This window comes from Hemitrygon akajei, chromosome 15 (assembly GCF_048418815.1).
Source record: "Hemitrygon akajei chromosome 15, sHemAka1.3, whole genome shotgun sequence".
NCBI lineage: Eukaryota > Metazoa > Chordata > Chondrichthyes > Myliobatiformes > Dasyatidae > Hemitrygon > Hemitrygon akajei.
Window position 1 is genome coordinate 81,399,220 of NC_133138.1, and position 19,649 is coordinate 81,418,868.

Below are 19,649 nucleotides of genomic sequence, written 5' to 3' on the forward strand. Positions count from 1 at the left end.
CCAAAAAGGGCCGATCTGTGTTGTGATGGGCCGTTGCATCTTTTTCCAGCACAGACAAAGGACAATGAAATGTACTTCAGCTATCTTATCTCATCTCTGTTGGATATGTCCTTTCCATAATGAATATCCAGTTAAATTAGACTGATATTTAATGGCTCAAATATCTGTACCGCATAGTGTTTTCCCTTGTATATCTGAATACTTTTACAACTGCAAAGGCTCATAGTTAATCAGCTGAAGCAAAAAGTATTCCATGTTCCTATTGTGAAGATAATTTTTTTAAATCTGCTGGAAATATTCTGAAACCAAACAGCATATAGTCAACCATGTGCAAAATGAGTCTATATAGAGACAAATTAAAATGTAAATGGATTAGCGCAAAGTGATGATGAAAAGGATAATGTTTTCAGAGTGAATTAAGCATGAGCCTGTATCTAGCTCAATTGGAAACAGTATAGAATGATGAAGCTTGAAATCAAGAAATAATAGCAACATTAGAAAATATCAACGCCTGGGGAGAAATATATCATTGTCAATATTGGAGGAGGTGGACTTTGTGGAACATGCTGCCTGCTACAGAAAGGTGGATCCAATGCATAGTCTAACAGGGAGTGATTCTTCTGCAGGTTTTTCTCCTGCTGGAATTTGGTCATGTAGAATACTTCAAGTCCAGTTCACTGGTTTATTGGCGAGATTGATAGCAGGGAAACTGTGTGGCCTCAGATGTAGTACAGACTAGGTCACACGCGTGTGGTCATCTGTTTCAGCCACCTAGGACAGGAGACATGGTGGCCTCCATGCTGGGTTGTGGGTTGGGCCTCACATTGCTGGTGTCCCTAAGTGTTCTCTTGGTGGAGACAAGCTGGACTGCATTTGTCTGCAGACTGATGTAGGCTTGTTCTTGCTGACAATGTCCCATGCACCATCAATCTACATGACATGACACTCAGGGACTTGCACTACATTATATATATCCTTTTGTGTGGCTGTATGCTTATGTGTATGTGTCTTGTAATCTATATGACTGTTTGTACTGCTGCGACTGTGATTGAAGTCACCAGACAGACACTGAAGCTGGTGATCTAGATATCTTTATTCAGCACAACAAGCAGACATCTTTCTGGAGACACTCTTGAGAGGCTCACAAACTCAATGGTACATCACATTTTATACTCTTAAGAGAAAGTTAACAGTAGAATTTCAATAGTTACAATGACATTGTTTAATACTTTGCATTGATAAGTCGTTCCTTTGAGATACACAGTGGAAGCACATTGTAATTAATATGACGCCTCTCAAGGTCCAGACACCTTTGGGAGAATCTATATTTGCACAAATATCCTAAAACCTTTTGACAACAGAGCCTGACACCCAAAATTGATGTTGTTAGGCTTGTCTCTGAGTACACAGATATAGTAAGTACACAAAAAACTACTTGATTGCCTCTACCTGTGACCATGTTTGATATGCTAAGTGGCAACATTCATCTGGTCTGCCAGCTTGAACTCAAGTCACAATGGTCCAAGTAACTTAGCCATCTTGCCTGGTTTAATGACAGCCGATTAACACAGCCCCATTGTTTTAATGTTTGGCTCTTGCATGTGCAATCTCTTAGTCTGTGGAGCAGTCTGAGCTTTTAACTTCAATTTACTGCTTGCAATTTACAAAAAAAAAAGGCTAATTGCAAACTTCCTGAACTTATATATATTTACAATAAGAACTGAAGCCTGATTCTTGTTTAATATCTGATATACTCATATAACTGTAGAATACAGTACTGTATTTTGCACTGATGCCCTGGAGTGGCTGTTTCGTTTGACTGTATTCATGGGTATTCATGTATGGTTGAATGACAACTGAACTTGAACTTAAAGACATCAATAGGGGCCAGTCGGGTCATCAAAATGAATGGTATCAAAGAATGAATAAATAATTATCTTCGCTCAGCCTGTGATATATTCTGTGGGTAAATGTTAATAGCATAATCACATAAAATAATGGTCAGATCTCTGAGAACATATCAGGTGTTGTTGAATAATTTAACAATTTGTCTATAATACTGATATCCAAACACCAAAATATTATATTAATTCCACACTCATCTGATCATCATTTCAAAGACCAATCTACAACTGTTGTTAAGACATTGATTCGTATTGACAATATCAATACATATTGTGATAATATATATATTTTCCAAATGGCAGCAGGATTTTCAATGAATGTTGCTGTGGCACAATGTAGAAAATGTTGAATCACAGTTTCACCAGACGGGGGCTCCAAATATCCATCATTTCAGACAAAAACTTACTTTGCTAGGAGGTTAATGAACACGACATTGCAGCCATCAGCAACCAAGGCCAGGTTTCATACCACCAGCATCCCCCACCCTCCAACCTGACTTAATTTTACCTGACCAGGTGTAGTGGGGAGAACAAATATATTGTTAAAGCTATGATCAAGGCTGCTCCACAATCAAAGTTACTATTTCAGTTCCATGACTTATCATTAGAAATCAGTCTGAAATATTGACACTCTTTCTCTCTCCATAGATGCTGCCTGACCTACTCCAATATTACTGTTTTATCTCAGATTTCTAGCATCAGCAGTACTTTGCTTTTCTCAGTTAGTGGCTCTTTCACTCAATTGTTTCAGGTCAACCATTAGGAGGCTAATGGTGATCTACTTATTGTTAACTGGAAAACAAGTGGAGACAGTAATTCATTAAAATATTTGCTCCAGAGAAAGAAGACGTCAGTTTTTTTTTCCCAACACATCATTGGAAGGTCTGTAGGAAATTTAAGCAAAGGCAAGCTAACCCATCTGCTTTACACTCTCCTGTCTCAGGAATATCAGAAGAAATATGATAAATAATGGGTAGATATTACCAAATAATAACTATTGCACTACTGATAAATAATCCAGGTGAATCCTAGGCACTGAATTTAAAGGATAAGCCATCTGTTGTTGTTCTCCATACCATGAACATCATCAAAGTTGAAGGAGAGAATGTGTATCATCCTAATGTTTTTGAATCCAGGACAATCTTGTTATACTCAGTGAGTTGCCCTAAAGGCACACACTCAGCGATTTAGGAACAGCTTCTTCCCCTCTGCCATCCGATTCCTAAATGGCCATTGAATCCTTGGACACTTCCTCACATTTTTTTAATATACAGTATTTCTAGTTTTTGCACATTTTTAAATCTATTCAATATATGTATACTGTAATTGATTTACTTATTTATTATTATTATTTTTATTTTATTTATTATTTATTTTATTTTCTATATTATGTACTGCATTGAACTGCTGCTGCTAAGTTAACAAATTTCACGTTACATGTCAGTGATAATAAATCGGATTTTGATATATTCTGCTTCTCTGATTGGCAAACTGAATTATCTGGGATGGTGCTGGATCCTGTCACAAATTAACCATCCAGGCAAATGGAGAGAATTCCTTCAGACGTGATTTGTATCTTCTTGGTGGCATGAAGGACTTTGGGAGTCAGGAACATCTAGTCACATTCTGTTCAATTAGTCATGGCAATGATGTAACTAAATAGTTAACTGGTGGTAAGGAGTTTCATGGTTTGCTGGATTTGGCATAAGTTAAACTAATTTCAAAATGGAAACACCACCAAGGAACTTGAAGTCCCGCTGACATTTCATCTCAAATTGTTGCACTCTTTGCATTTTCCATAATTTCTTTAGTTTTGGGAGGTAACTTGATGTAAGCATTCCAGACACGCAGTGTGCGATCCCAGGATGCAGTAATATACTGAAAAATGAGCATGGTGCTGTTAGCATGGAGCATTCCTCAAGGTGCTGACAATTGCAAACCATTTTGATGGAGTGAATTGGACTAAATGCCAATTGGTCGATAACTAAATGTCTCCAATTTATGCTAATTACTAATCAAAAAGAGAAATTAATTTGTTTTTACACAACAGATGTTATGATCTGGGATATATCACCTGCTAAGATGCTGACTGCCTAAACATATTTTCAAAATTACACCAAGTCCTTTTTTGTCCATAAATGCCCTGTAATTATGTTCTTTCCAATTATACATCTAATTCCATTTTGGGAGTTATCTCTAAATTTGATATCACCATATTTTCAAAAAATATATCCAGATCATAACAAGCTGGCCTTTCCTCTAGCTTTATACTGACCATGTTGCTCTGTCCAACGGCTATTGATGCTCCGATCAGTGAAAATAATTTTTTCCATCCTATTGTCAATAACACTCGTAATTGAAAAAAGCGCTATTAAATTACCCCTATAACTGAAGCTGTGACATTCTAGTAAATCTCCTTACCCTTAGCGCCCTCCAGAACGTGTGGTACTTTGAACATTCCAGCTCTAGCCTAACAGGTCCTGCATAATATGGGTGCTTTGTATTCTATGCCTCTGTTTATAATACCAAGGATTTCGTAACATTTTCATCAACCTGTTTTACTTCTAAATATACATGTCAGTTTAATTGTACAATACCTCTAAAATTATTCCTTCATTGTTCAATCCATTTACAAATCTTAGGTCATCTGAAACTTTAAAAATCAGACTTTTAATTTTATCAAAAATGGTCAGCCTAGTCATAAATGTTTTTAAAAAATGTAATAACAACTTTACATTATTTTTTGTTTTTCATCTTTCAGCCACAATGAAAATGTCTTTTAAATTCTAATGGGTTTCGGTTTGTTACATCTGAAAGGAAACATGGACAACACTGCTCACCAACACTGCACATTAACCAAAACTGGATAGGAAATGCCATTTACTAACGCAAGTTACTTTAGATGACAATTTATTATATTTTGGATTACTACCTCTACATGTTTCCCCTGCACCAATGTTGTCAGCTGATTTCTAGTCATACAGTGTGGAAGTAGGACATTCAGACCACCATATCCATACTGACCAGTTCGCACCAATCCACACTAGTGCTAGGCCTGTACTCTTCTATGCCTCAGTGATTCAAGTGCTCATCTAAAGGTTTCTTAAATACTGTCAAGTACTCTGCTTCCACCATTCTCTTGGACAGTGCATTCAAGGTATTTGCCACTCTCTGTATGACAAAGGTTTCCTAATTTCCATCTGAATTTTTTTCCCCTTAAACTAAATCTGTCTTCAAGGTTTATACAGTATACTTTTGACAGAGGAAAAGTTTTTGCAATCTACTGTATCTATATCCCTCTTAACCTCCTCTGCGATAGTGATAACAGATCCATTTTCTCCAATTTCTCCAATCTCTCCTCAAAAGTGAAGCACTTCATTCCAGGCAACATCCTGGTTAATCTTTGTAGTATTTTTGGCACCAATAGAGCTTTCCTAACATGTGGTGTCTAGAATTGCATTCAGTACTCCAACTGATGTCAAACCAAAGTTTTATAAAATTTGAGCATAATATTGCTGTTTTTCATTTTTTAAATTTGTGACTTGAATAATGGCCAATATGCCTTCCTTGATTTTGAATGATTATTACAATTCACCATAGCACTACTCAGGAATATTTAATTAAACAGTGCAGAGGAAGTTTATTAAACTTTGTCAAAATCATATTGCAGCTAGATAGCTCCAACAGTAAAAGTACTTCATTCCCAATGCTAACATACTCTACTGATGAGAAGAAAATGCTCTAGAAGACAAAAAGATTCATAGTATTGTTGCAGAAGGAACTGAGTTACCTGGGTTCTTTCAGGGATGTGGATGATGGAACAGATTGAATCAGTGTGTCCAATATTTCTCTGCACTTCTATAAATGTTTCAGGGTCATAAACACTGAGGAGATAATTAAGAAATTTATTAAACAGAGTGGAGAAACTACAAGTAAATCAAAAGGATTGTTTTCAATAAGCTTGTTAAAAAGCTACTTTTTTTAAAAAATCCATCTGATTCACCAATACCACTAATTCTTTCCTGGTCTGGCTGCAGACCTAGACCTAGTCTCTAGAGCAGTAACTGTTAGCCTGGCTAAAAGAAAATACTTTGGGTGTCACATGCAGGAACAGCTACTAATGGGAGAGAGATGAATATGAGAAGAATGCCACTAGCCGGAAATAGAGAAACATTGTCAAAAGGACTATATTGTAGTCTGAAAGGAGGGAGGGATGAGGCAACGGAGAGATCCAAAATCAATAATAAGAATTTTAAACATCATCAGGTCAAGAGCCGATTTATCCTATGCGAAGATATACTTTATTTCGTGCTTTTGTTCATCTGGGAATTTAAAAATTCTTACCAGATTCTAACTTGGTAATGTGTACGTTCAGGTAAACATGACCTGTCCAAGCCAGAGAGAAAAAAAAAAAGGGCCAGAAGACACAGGGGAAAATAAAGCCATCAGTAAGTTGCAGGCTGAGAAGAAATGGACAAATCGAAATGAGCTGAAGTTTTAAAACTTGTTATATCTCCCCCGCTGCTTGATATTAGCAAATATAGACACACTTCATAATCACATCTACAGGTTTGTTAGGAAACATTAAAAATGGCATACAACCATTTGCAATACCCCATTCAGGCATTGGTTTTTCATGCCAGACAGGTACCACCCTCAGCAACCCCATCAGTCCATCCATCCTCCCACACTGTCAAGACTCACCTCATTCTTTCCTGAATCCCAGCTATAATACAGCCATTGACCTGATCAATGCAAAGACAATTAACTGCTCGGTGTGTGACCAAGAGTTGCTCACACTGGGTTCCATCTTCACTCTGTTACAAATAAAGATTCCACTAAATGTTGGAAACACTCAACTGCTGTACAGAATGTTAATAATGCTATTGCAGTTCAGTAGAGTTTTATCAGGGTGCTGCCCAGATTAGAGGTCATGACTTACGAGCAGTTGCTTGCTTCTGGAGCAATGAAGGCTGATGGGAGACCCAATAGAAGTTTAGAAAATTACAGGCAGCATAGAATGAAGTTAGTTCCTAAAGGTTGTCACAGCTGCAGTGGTAGTAGGGACAAGCTCCCTCTATCTTTTAAATGCTCCCAATGGCATGCGCCACAGATAGCCTTTGACAACCAAGTCCAACTCCAGGACTTCACGTGTGGCTTAGCTATTAAGCCCAGTGGAACGGTTTCTACTGACAGGCGAAGGGGCAAAGGGGGGTTATTGGTACCTTAAAACCAGCCGCTTCGGGCAGACGGGGCTCACCGGCCATGGTTAACAGCTCATCTAGGAGAAGCAATACACTGATCTCAAACCTCTACTGTCTTGTGACTATACACACTCATGGGGTAGGCTTCGGGAGTAAACTGTGAGGAAATATCCAGGGCTGGAGTCCCTGAGGCAGTACTACGTTGAGTTCAGCAATGACTGACAACTCCTGCAACGCTGATGGTGCTAAACTGTATTGGTCTCTGCAGTTCCTCTGTATTTATCAGCTGCATGGACAGGAGGTGCCTGCTGCATAGGCAACTGCATGTTTTCAATATTGAATTGCCCTGGCTTACTTGTGAACTAGTTTTCATATCACAACATCCACGGTGGACCCAGACCTATTACAGGCTTCAGAGAATGAGCAGACAGCTGGTATCTTTTCCCCAGGGTCGAAATATCTAATACTAAAAGGCAAGCATCTAAGGTGAGAAAGTGAACGTTTAAAGGGTTTTACACAGAAAGTGACCGGTGTCTGGAATCTACCACCAGTGGTGATTATGAAGGCAGATACTCCAGAGGTGTTTTAAATGGCTCTTGAATAGACCATGATTATGTGGAGAATGGAGGGATACGGACAGTCTATTGGCATCATTAGATTAATTAGTTTAGCATAGCATGGTGGACTGAGGGCCTCTTCCTGTGCTGTGGTTTTATATGTTCCAGACATACATTTCACTGGCAGCCCACAGTAGTTTGCCCATGTAGTGCCTGTGTATTGCACAGCAATGTGCTCTGCCTATTTGCTCATTCTGATGTGTCAGCTGACAGTGGTTTTGACCTCCAGTCCAGTGTGTAATTCCTGCCTGACATTTCACTGCAGTACTGAGAGAGTGTTAAATTACAGAAATCACTTCGATGAGGTGGATGTAGAACTATGGCAGTTTAGAAATAGCACCGGACTTCTCTTTCTGTTGTATTTACCCAAAAAGCCACATTATTACAACAGATAATAAAATATAGAACATAGAGCAGTACAGCACAGTGCAGGTCCTTCAATCCAAAATGTAGTGCTAGCATTTGAACCTACTCAAAAAATCAATCTAGCAATTGAATAATCTGGATAATCACCCATTTAGTGTTTTTGGGACCTAACTGCATGCAAATTGGTTATATTTTCTCTACAGAATGGTAATTATTCTTCTAATACACATCATCATCTGTAAAGTTCTTTGTATTGTGCTGAGGGAATGCTTACATAAAATGCAGTTTTCTACCTCAGTAACAGAACATCTCTGGCAAAACTATGGCCTTATCTCTGACTGATATGCATTTTTTTTCTCTTCACTGTCTGGTATAACTTACCTGTTGTATTCTGTCTGAAACTACCTGTCTGTGATACTGCTGAAAGCACATTTTTCATTCTACCTGTCCCTCACTGTATTTGACATGACACGACAACAAGCTTGACTCCCTTTTTGTCTATACACAACCAGTTTCTTCAGCTGGTTCGGGCATAGCATTGTCCCCTGTGAGGCACTTACCCAGATCCGGATGGTCCCATCCTCTGAGCCACTCAGCCACTTATTGAAGAGGGAATGCCACAAGATGGAAGTGATGTCAGCCTCGTGACCTTGAAGAACACTCACCAGTTTCATCTCACTTGTGATGGGGCTGAAGTGGCGAATGTAGACCATCCCATCACTTGAAGAATAGGCAAATTCATTCCTAACAAACAGTAAGGGATTCTGAATGAATCCTGTTTCCAACAGCTAACATATGTTTTGTTCATCATTATTAATCAAATTATGGAAAACCCTGAACATCCTCTACATAGCACCATTCAGAGACAGAGAAGCAGTTTCAGCGACAGGTTGCTATCAATGCAATGCTCCTCAGACAGGAAGAAGAGATCAATACTCCCCAATGCCATTCGGCTTTACAATTCAACCGCCAGGAGTAAGATATGTTAAAGTGCCGGGGTTAGGACTCAATGTATTTAAGTAAACTACTTAAGAACTTTTTAAAAGCTATTATTAATGCTTTTTGAGAGGGTGATTTTAGATGCATATCATATTTTTACTGAGTTAAGTATTGTATGTAATTAGTTTTGCTACAATAAGTGTATGGGACATTGGAAAAAATGTTGAATTTCCCCATGGGGATGAATAAAGTATCTATCTATCTATCTATCTATCTATCTATCTAATAATCAATAGCCACAAGAATAAATCAGGTTACTTTGTGAGGGGCCTTGGTATAAATTACTTGGCAAAGAAAAATTTAGTGAACTCAGAAGCTTCGACATATTGGCGGTACACTTGTGGGTCAACTGGATTACCAGGGCCAATATCTAGTAAGCCAAGTTCAATCCCAACATCAGGTGCTGTATGTGTGGAGTTCTGCACCCTCTTTCCGTGACCGTGTGAGTCTCCTTTGGATACACTTGTTTCCCTTTACATGCCAATGATATGTAGGATGGTTTGTAAATTGGAACAATCCGAACCAGGTCTAATATCACCGGCATGGGTCATGATATTTGTGTTTTGCAGCAGCAGTGCATTGCAAAACATAATAAAAACTGTAAATTAAATATATATTTATAAAAGTTAAATTAAATAAGCAGTCCAAAAAGAAGAAAAAAGGTAGTAAGGTAGTGGGTTCATTGTCAATTCTGAAGTCTGATGGCAGAGGGGAGGAAGCTGTTCCTGAATTGTTGACTGTGTGCCTTCAGGCTCCTGTAACTCTTCCCTGATGGTAGCACTGCGAAGAGGGCATGTGCTGGGTGTTGGGGGGTCCTTATTGATGGATGCCGCCTTTTTGAGGCATCACTCCTTGAAGATGCCTTGGGTTGCTGAGCAGCTTGAGCTATTTTGTTTTTATTTTATACTGGGGAACCGAATACCGACAGCTTTGTGGTTGTTTTTGCTGAAACTATTTATTTATTTAAATGTTGATGAATTCTAAAATTCATCCACATTACCATTATGGTATCGATGCGTATAATGTGTCTTCATAATCTATTCTTGAACTAGCAACACACAAGCAGTGCTGAAACTTACTGTATTGGAAATGGTTTCAGATTTCGGGCCCAGACCAAGCCTTGACTGATGAAGGTCTCTGTTCTGATAACTTTAAGGAACCTGCAGCATGATGCATTTATTTACAGGTGTCCCCCCGCTTTGCGAATGTTCGCTTTATGCCACTTTGCTTTTATGAAAGACCTACATTAGTAACCTGTTTTTGCATTACAAAGAGGATTTTTGCTTTTATGAGAATTTTTCCCATATAAATTAATGGTTATTCGCTTTACACCATTTTGGCTTAAGAAGGGTTTCTACCTTTGTAAAGGGGAGGGATACCTGTATTTATTGAGATACAGAGCAAAAAAAGCCCTTCAGCAATCCTAGTCTAATCACGGGACAATTTACAGCGACCAATTAACCTACCAACTGGTAAGTTTTTGCACTGTGGGAGGAAACTGGAGCACCCAGATGATATCCATATGGTCATGTTGAGATCGTACAAACTCCTTACAGGCATTGGTGGGAATTGAACCTGGGTTGTTGGCACTGTTAAGCGATGTGCCAAACATTATTCTATCATGCTGCCCCAAGTATTATAAATGAAAGATTCATGATGAAAAGGCACTCAAGGCTTCTCACTGCAGAAGGGCAGCCAAAGCACCAGGATTTTTAGGATTTAATTAAAAATACAACCTATATTTATCCATGAGGCAGAAGGAGAAAATCTAGAGGCAAGTGTAAATTTGATCTGCAAGGTGATTGGAGAGGAATGAGCATAGGTGACAATGTAGTCTTAATGTTGTTGAAGATGTGGGACTGCAACACTAATTTTAAATTGAAGCAAGACCTTTGTTTTTCAGTCAGGTAGTTCCATCGTGGATAATAGAGATGGATGAGGTTTGGTAGCCAATGAACGGAGGCCAAAATCAATGTTTTGAGACCTTCTAAGGTTTAACTGAAGGAAATTTCTGTTCAAAGTCAGATATATTGTGAGAGAATATATAGGACCATGTTGAAGGGACAGTTTGGCATAGACTCAGTGGGCTGAAGAGCTTGTTTCTGTGCTATAGAGCTCCATGACTCAATGAAAAATTAAACATACATTTATGTTTGACAGGGTCTTTGCAAGACTAATGAGAAATTGCTTGCAGACTCCAAGAAGCGTTGTGCTGCTACCACTAAATAACAAATTTCACAACATATGTCAGTGATAATCAGCCTGATTCCAAACTAAAGATTAAACAATTTATAATTGAGCCATAAATCTGCTTTTAATTTTCTTTGAATATTTTCACTTATTAATTGCATAAATGGTGGTGAAATTGTTTGTTTGGATAGCTGTGGTCCATGGAAGTCGATATTGAGTGACCATTGGGGGAAATGTGGAGACTGGGCAACTCGCCGAGGGTTGTCCAATGATGAAATTGCATTTGGAAAGGCTTCAGTCAGTGCAATGCCTGAGCAGGGAGTCTGGCAACAGGAGTAAAGAATAAAAAGATTGCTCAGTATCCAGCTTAAGAGTGTTTTTTTTTCAAACCAATTTTGTTGTGTATGCACAGTGAAATTGGTTGCAATAAATCCTTTATCACTTTTTGACAGGCTTTGCTCATTTATTGGAGTCTGTCATGTGAATCCCATTACCTGTTAATCATTTGTTTGCTAATAACACAACCTGCAACTTGGAATCCACAGCAACCAGATGAGTTCTGTGTATACTCTGGGATCCAAGCAGTGGCCTGGCAATAGACAGGTTTCTGGTTTCAAATTGCTTTTCAATATGTAAGGTATCTACTATTTTAATTTTTGTTTACCCAATATTAGTTGTTTATATACCTCCAGTCTTAGTCAAAGTTTAGTTCGCAAGATGTTAGTCCCTGACCTTCATGTTTCCCTTTGAGAGGCTGGGATGGAAAGAGGGATAGAGTGAGGGAGGTGGATGGATAAAATTCAGGAAAAGGGGTTGAGATCAAGACCTGAATGAGGAGGTGATTGCAACCTTTCGAAAGGTCCTATGTTTTATGACCATTGTTACTTACAGAGAAATATAAAGAGATTACAATAGGGGGATGAGTATATTATGCCCATCTCTCAGGTCTAAGTTTAATAACATATTTAGCCCTTACACTTATAGAGTCATACACACAGAAACAGGTTCATTGCACCCATGTTGACCGCCAAACACAACTTCTACATCAATCTCATGTTTAATCTTGCATCCCCATCAACTCCTTAATTCCCTAATATCCAAAGTTCAAAGTACAATTATATAACCTGGAGATTCATCTCCTAACAGGCATCCATAAAAAACAAACATACCCAAAAGATATGTATCTATTTATATATATATATATAAAGACTGTTGTACACTCAACGTGCAGAGAATAAAAAACACACCATGCCCATAAAAACACAGAAACATAGAAAACCTACAGCACAATATAAACACTTTGGCTCACAATGCTGTGTCGAACATGTTCTTACTTTAGATATTACCTAGGGTTACCCTTAGCCCTCAATTTTTCTAAGCTCCATGTACCTATCTGGGAGACTCTTAAAAGACCCGATCATATTGCCTCCACAACCATTGGTAGCAGCCCATTCCACGTACACACCACTCTGCGTAAAAAAAACTTAGCCCGACATCTCCTCTGTACCTACTTCCAAGCACCTTAGAACTGTGCCCTCTTGTGTTAGCCATTTCAGCCCTGGGAAAAAGCCTCTGACTATCCACATGGTCAATGCCTTTCATCATCTTATACACCTCTCATCCTCCGTCGCTCCAAGAAGAAAAGGTGAGTTCACTCAACCTATTCTCATAAGGCATGCTCCCCAATCCAGGCAACATCCTTGTACATCTCCTCTGCACCCTTTCAATGGTTTCCACATCCTTCCCGTAGTGAGGCGAACAGAATTGAGCACAGTACTCCAAGTCAGGTCTGACCAGGGTCCTATATAGCTGTAACATTACTTCTTGGCTCTTAAACTCAATCCCACGGTTGATGAAGGCCAATGCACCATATGCCTTCTTAACCACAGAGTCAACCTGTGCAGCAGCTTTGAGTGTCCTATGGACTTGGACCCCAAAATCCCTCTGATCCTCCACACTGCCAAGTGTCTTACCATTAATACTATATTCTGCCACCATATTTGACCTACCAAAATGAACCACTTCACACTTATCTGGGTTGAACTCCATCTGCCACTTCTCAGCCCAGTTTTGCATCCTAGCAATGTCCTGCTGTAACCTCTGACAGCCCTCCATACTAGCCACAACACCCCCAACCTTTGTTGCATGAGCAAATTTACTAACCCATCCCTCCACTTCCTCATCCAGGTCATTTATAAAAATCACGAAGAGAAGGGGTTGCAGAACAGATCCCTGAGGCACACCACTGATCAACGACCTCCATGCAGAATATGACCCGTCTACAACCACTCTTTGCCTTCTGTGAGCAAGCCAATTCTGGATCCACATAGCAAGGTTCCCTTGGATCCCATGCCTCCTTACTTTCTCAGTAAGCCTTGCATGGGGGTCAAAAAGAACGCATAAATAAAATATTAAAATATCCTTTAAAAAAGACCATCTAACACCCAAGCTGCACTGAAAAAAAATTATGCAATCAGTACCTGTAAGTATATAACATTTCTGAAGTTCGCAAGAGGGTCCCACAGTTCAGCACAGAGCCCAGTAAACGCTGTAGAGCAGTGATCTGAACCACACTACCTCCCCAACCACTCCTCGCCTCAGGCCTCAACACCATGATCTTTTCAATTTGGCACGGCGCTTAAATCTCCTTCTGAACAATAGGTTCATCCCTGCAAGATGACTTCTTTAGAGCCCAAAGATTAATTGGCCTCAGTATCGAATTTGGAGCACTGTATGTAGTTCTGGACACCTACCGACAGAAAGATTTCAATAAGTTTGAAAGAGTCCAAAGAAAATTTACAAGGATATTGCCAGGAATTGAGCACCCATTTTTTGGGGGGGAAGGTTGAATGGGTTAGGACTTCATTCCCTTGAGCATCAGAGACTCGGGATATTTTACAGAGATATACAAAATAATAAGCGGTATAGATAGGGTAAATAAAAATAGGCTTTTTCCACTGAGGTTGGGAGAGACTAGAAATAGGGATAATGGGTTAAGGGTGAAAGGTGAAAAGTTTATATGAGTATTACCCAATGATTGGGTACAAATACAGACAAAGAGTTAAATTGTACCACAAAGGCAAGATTCAAATGGGCGAAGAATGCAGGACTGAATGTGCTGTATTTAAATGCACACAGCACTCGGAATAAGGTGGATGAACTCGTGGTGCAATTAGAGATCGGTCAGTATGACGTTGTGGGCATCACTGAGTCATGACCGAAAGAAGGCCATCGTTGGGGAAATGCACGGCAGAGATATGGAAAATGTCCAGGGAACATCTGCATGGCCTTCTGCATTGGTATGTTCCAATGAGGCAGGGAAATGATGGTAGGGTAAAAGAACCAAGGTGTACAAACGATGTAGAAAATCTAGTTAAGAAGGAAAGAAAAGCTTACGAAAGGTTCAAAAAATTAGGTACTGATAGAGCTCTAGAAAATTACAAGGTTGAAAGAAGCTTACTTATGGAATTAAGAGAACTAGAAGGGATCATGAGACAGCTTTGGCAAGCAGTATTAAGGAAAACCCTAAGACATTCTACAAATATGTGAAGAGCAAGAGGATGAGCCGTGTGAGAATAGGACCAATCAGGTGCGACAGTGGAAAGACCATAAGGCCATAAGACATAAGAGCAGAATTAGGCCATCTGACCCATTGAATCTGCTCCACCATTCAATCACGGCTGATTTTTTTTTCCTCTCCACCTCAACCCCATTTCCTGGCCTTCTCCCCGTAACCTTTGATGCCCTGTCCAATGACGAACTTATCACTGTCAGCCTTAAATACACCCATGACCTGGCCTCCACAGCTGCACGTGGCAACAAATTCGACAAATTCACCACCCTTTGACTAAAGAAATCCCTCCACATCTCTGTTTTGAAAGGGTTCCCCTCTATCCCGAGGCTGACCTCTCTTGCCCTAGACTTTCCCACCATTGGAAACAACTTTTCCACATCTATTCTGTCTAGGCCTTCCAACATTCGAAAGTTTTCAATGAGATCCAGTGAGTATAGACCCAGAGCTATCAAACGTTCCTCGTACAATAACCCTTTCATTCCTGGAATCATCCTTGTGAATCTCATCTGGACCCTCTCCAATGCCAGCACATCTTTTCTAAGATGAGGGGCCCAAAAATGTTCACAATACTCAAGGTGAGGCCTCACCAGTGCCTTATAACACCTCAGCATCACATCCTTGCTCTTCTATTCTAGACCTCTTAAAATAAATGCTAACATGGCATTTGCCTTCCTCACTGCTGACTCGACCTGCAAGTTAACCTTTAGGGTGTTCTGCACAAGGACTCCCAAGTCCCTTTGCATCATCGACCATGCAAATGTATACATAGAATCGGAGGAGGTAGCAGAGGTACTTAATAAATACTTTGCTTCAGTATTTACCAGGGAAAAGGAGCTTGACAATTGTGGGGATGACTTACAGTGGTCTGAAACGCTTGTGCATATAGACATTAAGAAAGTGGATGCGCTGGAACTTTTAAAAAGCATTAAGTTAGATAAACTGAGTCCAGACGAGATATGCCCCAGGCCACTGTGGAAAGTGAGGGAGGAGATTGCCGAGCCTCTGGTGATGATCTTTGCATGGAGATGTACCGGAGGATCGAAGGGTTGCAAAGGTTGTTCCCTTGTTTAAGAAAGGGAGTAGAGATAACCCAGGAAATTATAGACCAGTAGGTCTTACTTCAGTAGTGGGCAAACTGCTGGAGAAGATCCTGAAGGGCAGGATTTATGAGCATTTGGAGAGACATAATCTGATTAGGGATTGTCAGCTTAGCTTTGTTAAGTGCAGGTTGTGCCTTATGAGCCTGAATGAATTCTTTGAGCATGTAACAAAACACATTGATGAAGGTGGAGGCTCATTCAGAAAGCAAGGACACATGGAATCCAAGGAGACCTTGCATTTTAGAACTAGAAATGGCTTGCCCACAGAAGGCAAAGGGTGGTTGTATATGGTTCATATTCTGCATGGAGGTCAATGACCAGTGGTATTCCACGGGGATCTGTTCTGGGATCCCTCCTCTTTATGATTTTTATAAATGACCTGGATGAGGAAGTAGAAGCACAAACACGAGGAAATCTGCAGATGCTGGAAATTCAAGCAACACACACAAAATGCTGGTGGAATGCAGCAGGCCAGGCAGCTTCTATAGAAAGAAGTACAGTCGATGTTTCGGGCCGAGACCCTTCGTCAGGACTAACTGAAAGGAAAGATAGTAAGAGATTTTAAAGTAGGAGGGGGAGGGGGAAATCCAAAATGATAGGAGAAGACGGGGGGTTGGGGGTGAAGCTAAGAGCTGGAAAGGTGATTGGCAAAAGGGATACAGAGCTGGAGAAGGGAAAGGATCATGGGACGGGAGGCCTAGGGAGAAAGATAGGGGGAGGGGAGCACCAGAGGGAGATGGAGAACAGGCAAGGCAGTGATTGTGCGAGGAGCAGAGAGAGAGAGAGAAAAAAGAAGGGGGGGAATAAATAAATAAAGGATGGGGTAAGAAAGGGAGGAGGGGCATTAACGGAAGTTAGAGAAATCAATGTTCATGCCATCAGGTTGGAGGCTACCCAGCAGGTATATAAGGTGTTGTTCCTCCAACCTGAGTGTGGCTTCATCTTGACAGTAGAGGAGCCCATGGATAGACATATCAGAATGGGAATGGGACATGGAATTAAAATGTGTGGCCACTGGGAGATCCTGCTTTCTTTGGCGAACAGAGCATAGGTGTTCAGCAAAACGGTCTCCCAGTCTGTGTCGGGTCTCACCAATATATAAAGGGCCACACTGGGAGCACCGGATGCAGTCGGTGGTGTGGTATACTGTGTCCGGTGCTCCCGGTGCAGCCTTTTGCATATTGGTGAGACCCGATGCAGACTGGGAGACAGGTTCTCTGAACTTCTTCCACCATCAACTTTGCTCTCAAACGCATCTCTCCCAGTTCCTGCACATCTTCTCTCACCCCATCCGCCCGCCACCCCACTTGGGATAGGGTTCCCCTTGTCCTCACCTACAACCCCACCAGCCTCTGGGTCCAACGTATAATTCTCCGTAACTTCCGCCACCTCCAATGGGATCCCACTACCAAGCACATCTTTCCCTCCCCCCCCTTTCTGCTTTCCGTAGGGATCGCTCCCTACGCAACTCCATTGTCCATTCGTTCTCCCCCCCCCCCCCCCCCCACATCCCTTCCCACTGATCTCCCTCCTGGCACATCCTTGTAAGGGGAACAAGTGCTACATCTGCCCTTACACTTCCTCCCTCACCACCATTCAGGGCCCCAGACAGTCCTTCCAGGTGAGGCGACACTTCACCTGTGAGTCGGCTGGTGAGGTATACTGCGTCCGGTGCTCCCGGTGTGGCCTTTTATATATTGGTGAGACCCAACGCAGACTGGGAGACCATTTCACTGAACACCTGCGCTCTGTCTGCCAGAGAAAGCAGGATCTCCCAGTGGCCACACATTTTAATTCCATGTCCCATTCGCATTTTGATGTGTCTATCCATGGCCTCCTCTACTGTCAAAATGAAGCCACACTCAGGTTGGAGGAACAACACCTTATATTCAGTCTGGGTAGCCTCCAACCTGATGGCATGAACATTGATTTCTCTAAGTTCCGTTAATGCCCCTCCTCCCCTTCCTACCCAATCCCTTAATTATTTATTCCCCCTTCTTTTTCTCTCTCTCTCTCTGCCCCTCTCACAATCACTCCTTGCCTGCTCTCCATCTCCCTCTGGTGCTCCCCTACCCCTATCTTTCTCCCTAGGCCTCCCGTCCCATGATCCTTTCCCTTCTCCAGCTGTGTATCCCTTTTGTCAATCACCTTTCCAGCTCTTAGCTTCATCCCCAACCCCCCATCTTCTCCTATCATTTTGGATTTCCCCCTCCCCCTCCTACTTTCAAATCTCTTACTATCTTTTCTTTCAGTTAGTCCTGACGAAGGGTCTCGGCCCGAAACATTGACTGTACTTCTTCCTATAGATGCTGCCTGGCCTGCTGTGTTCCACCAGCATTTTGTGTGTGTTGTGAGGAAGTAGAAGGGTGGGTTACTAAGTTTGCTGATCACACAAAAGTTGGGAGTGTTGTGGATAGGCTCAAGGGTTGTCAGAGGTTACAGCAGGATATCATTAAGATGCAGAACTAGGCTGAGAAGTGGCAGATGGGGTTCAACGCAGGTAATTGTGCAATGATAGTTCAAATTTGAAAACAGAATATAATATTAGTGGTAAGACTCTTGGCAGTGTGGAGGATCAGAGGGATCTTGGGGTCCGTGTCTACAGGACACTCAAAACTGCTGTGCATGTTGGTAGTGTTGCTAAGAAGGCATACGGTGTGTTGACATTCAGCAACTCTGGGATTGAGTTCAAAAGCTGTGAGGTAATGTTACAGCTATATAAGACGTCAGTAAGACCTCACTTAGAGTACTCTGTTCTGCTATGGTCACCTCGCTACTGGAAGGATGTGGATACTATAGACAGAGCACAGAGGAGATTTACAAGAATGTTGCCTGGATTGGAGAGTGTGCCTTATAAGAACAGATTGAGTGAACTTGGCCTTTTCTCCTTGAAGTGACGGAGGATGAGAGGTGACCTGATAGAGGTGTATAAGATGATGAGAGGCATTGATCGTGTGGATAGTCAGAGGCTTTTCCCCAGGGCTGAAATGGCTAGTACGATGGGGCGTAGTTTTAAGGTGCTTGGAGCAGGTAAGGGGGCGGGCGGGGGGGATGCCCAGAGGTAAGTTTTTCCACATAGAAAGTGGTGGGTGTGTGGAATACACTGCTAGCGACAGTGGTAGAGGCAGACACAATAGGATCTTTTACGACTCTTAGATAGGTATATGGAGCTTAGAAAAATAGAGAGCTATGCAGTAGGAAAATTCTAGCTGGCTTCTAGAGCAGGTTACATGGTCGGCACAACATTGTGGGCCGAGTGGCCTGTAATGTGCTGTAGATTTCTATGTTCCATGTGACCAATCACTAAAAAGACACATTTGCTGCACTATTGGGAGAGAAATCTGTTGTCTTTACCCACTATAACCTGTAGGTGACTCCAGAGTGACTGTCTATGGTTACTCAGCGACTTCCTCATTTTAAGGACATTAAAGATGGCTGAGTAACACTATCTTGCCAGTGACATCCACATCCTGTGACAGATACCCATGACTCTTCACCACAGACCAATGCATTTGCAGAAATAAAACAGAAATGGTGAAATACTCAGTAGGTCAGGACGACCTACCGCCATTAACTGTTTCTTTTGTTACAGATGACTGGCTGAGAACTTCCAAAATTATCTATTTTACTTTCAATTTCCTGCATTTGCATATTTTTCCACAATTGCAAAAAGATTTCCTTATTCTTGTTTTGCA

The 19,649-nt window shown here is 41.1% G+C and overlaps 1 protein-coding gene across 1 annotated transcript in view; it reads right to left on the reverse strand.

Moving 5' to 3' along the window:
* Positions 1-1,075: 1,075 nt before the first annotated feature.
* The window catches only part of LOC140739505 (uncharacterized), a 60,403-nt gene continuing 41,829 nt past the window's right edge, over positions 1,076-19,649 (reverse strand). Inside the window, exons 14-17 of the mRNA XM_073067865.1 lie at positions 8,652-8,835; positions 6,609-6,721; positions 5,695-5,788; positions 1,076-3,782 (exon numbers count right to left, since the gene is read on the reverse strand). Coding sequence (XP_072923966.1) covers positions 3,675-3,782; positions 5,695-5,788; positions 6,609-6,721; positions 8,652-8,835 — 499 coding nt within the window. The 3' untranslated portion in view covers positions 1,076-3,674. The remainder of the gene's footprint in view (positions 3,783-5,694; positions 5,789-6,608; positions 6,722-8,651; positions 8,836-19,649) is intronic.